We start from the raw sequence: 7,164 nt of genomic DNA, 5'->3' as shown, positions 1-7,164 counted from the left end.
AACTTTTTTGTTTTTAATGTTTTCATATTACTAAATAAACCCCATGAGTATTGATTATGAAATATGTTACTTAATGTGAATTAATTTTAAGTTATTAATTATAAAGTTATTTTATTAACAATACAACCAATCGTATTAATAGCTCTGATACATTGTATAGCGTAAAATCAAATAGCGTGTTTTCAAAGGTCCCGTAGTAATGTAGAATCAGAGGTCCCCGAAGCTGCAACAGGAACACAGCTGCAGTGTGACCAATAGATGACAGCAACGCACCGCATAGAAAAGCTTAGATCCCAATTTCAATACATTTGCCATCGATGCTTCGGAAAGCATTAATTCCCCATCACTACAACTTACTTGGTAGTCTATTAATGTAGTTTTGTTCAGAACATGCACAACTGCATGTCACAGAAATAGAGAGCTGGTGCATGCTTTTTGGGCTACTATTTCCCACGACTCCTTGCTCCGCGGAAGAGGAGGGGTTTGCGACGGTTCCGCGATGCGGATGTTCGGCGACAAAGAGCTCCGTGGAAACATCAACATTTTATGGTGTGTTAGAATAAAAAAACTGCCATACTACAAACTCAGAATTACATACTTTAGCGGTTGGTAATTTAAGTGCGTATTAGAAGTATACAAATTGTGTTTCAGGCCAATAAATGGGAAAATTCCCATCATTGTAAACGTGGCAAAAAGAAACGTTTTCAAACAAGCAGGACTGCATTCCAGGTGAAACCTGAGAAATTCTGAAATCTGGAGGTTTTAGAGAGCAAACATGGAGTTTATTAAAGAGGAGATCGAAGACACGAGTTATACAGAGGAACAAAGAGGTTTGTGTCCATTCTTCATTAATGACTGCTGAGAATCATTAAAGAAAAAAAATCTACTTAAGCTAGATTTAGTGGCTCTAATTGAGAAAATCCTGAAAGCACTAAAGTAACATAGTTATAGCAATATGAGGAATTATACTGCAATTATATTTTTTTTACCTTATACTTATCAGAATTATGTTTAACACTTTGAAGATGACAAAAATAGCTTTGTCATTCAGTTTTGGGTCACTGTTATTTCTTGATTCACCTTTGTTGTACTTAAATTAATAATTTTTTTCTTTTCCTAAATGAACTATGTTCATTTTAGACATGATAAAAGTCAAAGAGGAAAATCAAGAACTCAGTGAAGAGGAGGAATACCAGTTTCAGGATCCTTGTAATTTCTCAACTGGAGAAGAATCTTTTAGTTTCACAGAAAATGTAAAGAGTTTTTCAAAAGATACAGCTCAGAGACCAGGAGCCAACAATTCTTTCATCTGCCCTGAATGTGGAAAGAGTTTTGCACATAAAGGGCATTTTAATGAGCACCTAAAAATCCACACTGGAGTGAAGCCATACGTCTGCCCTCATTGTGAGAAAGCTTTCACATGTAAAGGACACCTTAAAAGGCACATTAGAATTCACACTGGAGAAAGACCTTATACATGCTCGGAGTGTGGAAAGAGTTTCAAATGTGCAACAAATCTCAAAGATCACCAGCGCTCTCACTCTGGAGTAAGAGCATTCAAATGTGAGCAGTGTGGTAAAAGTTATATTTTGGCATCAAACTTAAATGTTCACATGAAAACTCATTCAAATGAGAAACCTTATGTGTGTGCTGTGTGTGGAAAGGGTTTTTTGCGCTTGGGCTGTTTTAATGAACATCAGAAAATACATACTGGTGAGAGATCTCATATATGCTTTGAGTGTGGGGATACTTTCATTAGATCCAGTGCCTTGAAACAGCATCAAAAAATTCATACTGGAGAGAAACCTCACAAGTGTTCATACTGTGAAAAGGGTTTCACTCATTCAGGAGCCTTGAGAAGACATGAGAGAGTGCACACTGGAGAGAGGCCATATCACTGCACTGCATGTGGCAGGAGTTTCACACAATCAAGTGATTTGCAGAATCATATAAAAAAGCCTTGCCCAATGTTGTCACAAACTGCACAAAGTTCATCTACAGTTGCAATGTGAATAGTGTGAAATTCTCAACAACGTGAAGGTGTAATTCTCATGAAAGTTCTCAAGAAAATGTCCTGGTCATATAAAACCCCAAATTAATAATAACAATAAAAGCAATTGTAGCAAAACCTACATTTAGGACTATTTTTTGTTGGTTTTGGTAAGAACATTTTACCCCCCAACTAAGCACAACAGTCTGGTTCCAGAAGTAAAAATCCCATTAATTTCCTCATAGACTAATTGATTTTCAACGCTAATTTTTAAACCATTAAAGACAGACCTACTTTGAGCTCCGAGGTTGTTTATCGATGGTATATGCTTCGTTGAAGCCATTTGTCTGCATTATTGAACAACTACATTACCCATGGTACAGCAGAGAAAGCTTAACCAACCAGAGAATCTTGTCCAACAGAGGCCGCAAAATAAGACCGGAACCGACCGCCCGCTCCCATGATGGACTCTAAATGACACAAATGAGTAGATCTCCCTGCACTCTCAAACTACTAATACATTTGTGTTTATCAGTATATTTTTGCAATAACAGTAAAATATATTGTTTCTAAATTTATAACAAACAATCTAAAATCAATAGTTTTATATATTCCCATAATTTTTTCAGTTACATCATTTGCAATGCTTCATCGGATTGTAGTTTGTACTCTCGTGAAGGACGGTAAGTACACAGTCTTGTCTTTTTTTTGTCCGATTTTCAAATACTATTTTTGTTTCAAAACAAAAGTTTGTGATGATGTAATTCACCTTGGAGCTGGTTGGTTTGGTTCATGGTTTAGAACTCTTTTATAGAGGATTTTATGAAAAGCCTATGCAAAAAACAAATGTGAAAAATACTTCTGAAATCCCTGAATAAGTGGGCGGGGACTGTTACGCTCTGTTCTTATTACTGTAACATGTCCACAGTGCTGGGCAGATTACTTGTAATTTGTAATCAGTACCTGATTACAATTCACATGACAAAACAATTTCAGTCAGTAATGTAATCTCAGATTACATTTTGGGGTAATCTCATCCGAGATTAATTTAAACTGAATTCTGTATGTTTTAATCATTTGAGTAGTACTTGTGTCCACAAATTCAGATAAATGATTGCAAATATAAAAATATTAAAGAAGTTTTCATGTTTTCCTCTGAGATGCTGATAGAGGTCTAGGCCCTCCATCAATGACAGACTCAAATATGTGTCTGAGTTTATATATAAATATGAGTTTAACAGGCATTTTGGAGTTTCTAATATTATGGACCAGTTCCCCGGGGCACGTTTACACAAAGGTGATAATGCAATTGCACCATTTAAAAAAATGCCATGCATGTGTAGCAAGAGATCAGACCATTTATATTTGTGAATCAGTGATACAAAAATGTCTCAAAGTTATCACCACACTAAAATGTTTTAAGCCGACTAAAAAAAAAAGCTATTTAAGAAACTAAAAGTAACTGTGGCGCTAATACAATTGAACATGAATTTATGTGTATTTGTGCATTTCGATTTGATAGTCAAAAAGCTTTCAAAGTCATTGTGACATGGTTATATAACACACAGAGTGATAATGTAAAAAATAATTTAAAGTCGGTTAGATTTGCGACGGAAAGTTAAAAACAAACATGCAATCGTTCTTCCAAATGCTTTTTCTGATTTTACATCGAATCCTTTGTAGTTGACAGGATATTCACTTTTGGAAGGCAGAGTTTAAATTGCACAGTGATGTTTTGCCCCGTGTCTCCTGAAAAATGATATGATCTCTATAGATTATGGGGTTAAATGTTGAAGTAGGCTGCTCCATCTTCACCTGACTGGCTAGTAGGGAGTATCAGTTCTGAGTGCAATACACACAACCCTCCCCCTCTCTTCTGAAAACACTCAAAGACTTACCAAAGGTTTATCAGTGGAGTGCTGATTTAGAATTAAAAATGTACAAGATTGAAAAAAAGAGTGATTAAGATGATCAATAAATTATTAACAATTTACTGCAGTTGCCTTGTTAATATGTAATCATGTAATTTATAAAAATTTTACTGTAGTCTGGTTACGATTATTTTAAAATGTAATGTAACCCAATTACAAGTATATTTTTTTTGTAATCTGATTATGTAATCCTTTACAACCCAGCACTGTGTATACAGATGATTTACATTTACTATTCCAATTGTTTTCAATTATGATTACTACAACTCAGACCTTTTTTTAACGTATTATAGTAAAAAGAAGCTTCTGTACAATAATATTTTTAATCAAAATAAGTGAAAATGCAAGGCAGTATCAAGGAAGTGCTTCTATGATGTGTAAACACTTTATAATTAAAACAATTTCTTTCATGTTGCTGAAATGAGAATATAATAATAACCAACTTTCTTTGCTAATAATAATTGCAGTTTAAAATGTGCACAACTGTCATGTCACAGTTGTACAAATTTTAATGGCCTTAAAATTTCTTCATTTTCTATATGAAACATATAGTTTAATTTAATATTTGTTTCTTTTGATTTTGGAGTAAAATAGGACCAGGACATTTCCGTGACAGGTTTCATGATAATCACCCAAAATGGCATTGCCCTACAAAGCCAAAATGCATTGAATGGGCTTCATTCACTCCCACTCAAAAGCATCTAAATGCAGGAGACCAGAAACACAAGCTCATGTGAAGAAATTTTGTACTATGGTGCATATGGAAACTTCAAGTTTGGTGAATTTATCTCATTCAATTACATATTACCGGTATGTTAAATGTAATAATGTGTTGCTTGGTGGTGTATAAAACGTTTTGTATGCTGTAGTCACCTATAAAACTCAATCTGAGGGACCCTGTTTACACTTGATATTAAGACGCATTTCGGATGATCTGATTACTTGTGGCCCCAGCACTAAATACCAACGGGTCCAAAATGTTTTGTGATCAGATAATAAAAACCACAAAATCTGAGACCCTCCCCTCCAAATCCAATCACATGTGGTCACAGGAGATGCAGTTAAGAGACCATGTGTAAACAGAGACGTGTCTCACATGACCACATGTGATCGGATCACCCAAGACCCATCTTAATACTAGATGGAAACGGTAATATAGCCCTTTCATTGATGTCAGATGCTTAACCAGATGTTTTTTATACTCTGGCTGAAAGATGCTTTGGTCATTCCAATTTTCTGACTGTGTATTTTATCTGCAGGTATCAATTTAGCTTGGGCATGTGATTGTTTATGTTTGAAGAGGCTTGCCTACATCAATAATATGTCCTGTATTGTATCTTATGACTATAGACACTAAAGCACTGTTCACACCAGCAGTGACAAAAAAGACACAAGTAGAGCAATTTCTGGCAACACGAACGACAGTGACCATTGGTGAAAAGATGTGTTTGTGGAGAGAGACATAACAATCGGTAATTACTACCAGTAAGAGTGAAGACAATGTAGAATGCATCATCCATCTCCTGTGACACTGGTGTCAAATGCAGGCAGGATGGTGGCAAAGTTAAGACTCCCAGATAGCACACGTACATCTTTGAGACATCTGTTTAAGAGAGTTTTATCTGAAAAGCATTGCATTCTAATTAACATCTGCTAAACATCTTAAAAAGGTCAGATTTACTGCTATACTCTAAATCATAAATGTTTCAAATACATCTCCTTTTGACATCTGAGAGGAAATGTCTTTTGACATATTGCAGATGAGCAGATAACCTAAAAAATGTTGTGTCTTTAAACACATATCAAATAGATGTCTAGGGGATGTGCATGTGCTATCAGGGTTGTGAGGGATTTCACTGTTCAATATATTTAGTCTGTAACCACGTGCATGGATGGAATAAAAAAAAAAAAAAGATGTATGGAAAACCATGTCAGAAATTGTTAGCATTCTGTTTGAGTTTGATTAATTCATCTTGTTAATGATATGATGCAATGAGCACTGCTGCAGTTTATCAAACACACTCCCCTGCAGAAATGTTCATTTTTAGGGGCAAGAAAACCCATTTATTTTCAAATTAGAATGATATCTTAGTTTTACTGGTAGTACATCTCATCTTTGGTCAGGAGCCATATGTATAAAGCTGCTTTGAGTAAAATATTTGTCTTAAGTGTGTAAAGAGTCAAAGAATTATGTAATTTTGTTCTTATTCCTAGACTTAAGAATAAGTTTGATTCATAAATGTTCATGGGTGTTAAGATTTTGTCTCAGCTCTTTAGTCTCCTGCTGGAGAGGTATCCTAACCTAGTTAAGAGTACCATGATGGCAAGAGTTATGTGGAGACAATACTCTCCAATAAAGAAAGAATGTGTTATGTTATGGAATTTGGACAAATGTGATTCGTAATTGAGCAAACAAGTGAAATTCATCAACATAATTATTTCTATTGCATCACATTGAAACAAATTGTATTAAGCATTTAAAAACTTTGATGGGCTGCATGTCTAAGCTTTCAGAGGGCTGCAACAACTAATCAATACAATGAAGAAATTACTCGAATTATAAAAACCAATGAAGAAAATAATCGACACTGAAATGAATTATGATTGGTTTGGTATTGTTGATGAAAGTGTGCTTCTATGGAAAAATAGACATCTAAAAAGACATTTGACTATAAATTCTCCTCCCTGCCCAGTAGGGGGCATGAAGAAAGTGAATCACCAAAAACAAAAAGGAAGAATGTGAAAGTGGAGATTGATATTAAAAAAGGACATCAATATTTTATGTTTTATCCTGTTAATCAAGGGTCAAGACACCTGAAATGAAAAGACTATGGTCGAAGTCACTGAGATCACATTTTATACCCCATTCTGATGGTTGAGTGCAAGACAATAATGGTAACACCACTGGCCATGATATTAAAATGTGTGCCAATAGTATTTATGTAAATTAATGAACTACTTTTTTTTTCTATTTAAATGTATGTCAAAGACAACAAAAACAACAACTGTAAAGATAAAAACATAGTCTGTCTAAGCACAGGCATGCTGGAGGGTTGACAAAGATTCTTATGTTACATTTTTCAACTCTGATCAAGGCATTAAAATCAGGCAAAAGGTCATCATAGTGGAATGCAATTGAAAGAAAACAGGGCGTAGTAAAAACCCTTATCCTGATTGTCATCTGATTTGGGAGCAGAGCATTAACATTTTTCCTTCACATGTTCAAGATACAGTTCTTTGACT

General features: G+C 34.9%; 1 protein-coding gene across 1 annotated transcript; it reads left to right on the top strand.

The window, feature by feature from the left end:
- The first annotated feature begins 501 nt into the window (after positions 1 to 501).
- Positions 502 to 6,718, top strand: LOC127644858 (gastrula zinc finger protein XlCGF7.1-like). The gene is made up of 2 exons (XM_052128266.1): positions 502 to 830; positions 1,141 to 6,718. The coding sequence occupies exons 1-2, from the start codon at positions 776 to 778 to the stop codon at positions 2,010 to 2,012; spliced, it is 927 nt and encodes a 308-aa protein (XP_051984226.1). The 5' UTR covers positions 502 to 775; the 3' UTR covers positions 2,013 to 6,718.
- Positions 6,719 to 7,164: the final 446 nt, after the last annotated feature.

Source organism: Xyrauchen texanus, chromosome 6 (genome assembly GCF_025860055.1).
Source record: "Xyrauchen texanus isolate HMW12.3.18 chromosome 6, RBS_HiC_50CHRs, whole genome shotgun sequence".
Lineage (NCBI taxonomy): Eukaryota > Metazoa > Chordata > Actinopteri > Cypriniformes > Catostomidae > Xyrauchen > Xyrauchen texanus.
Note: the sequence above shows the minus strand (reverse complement) of the source record. Positions and strands in the feature narration are given on the sequence as shown.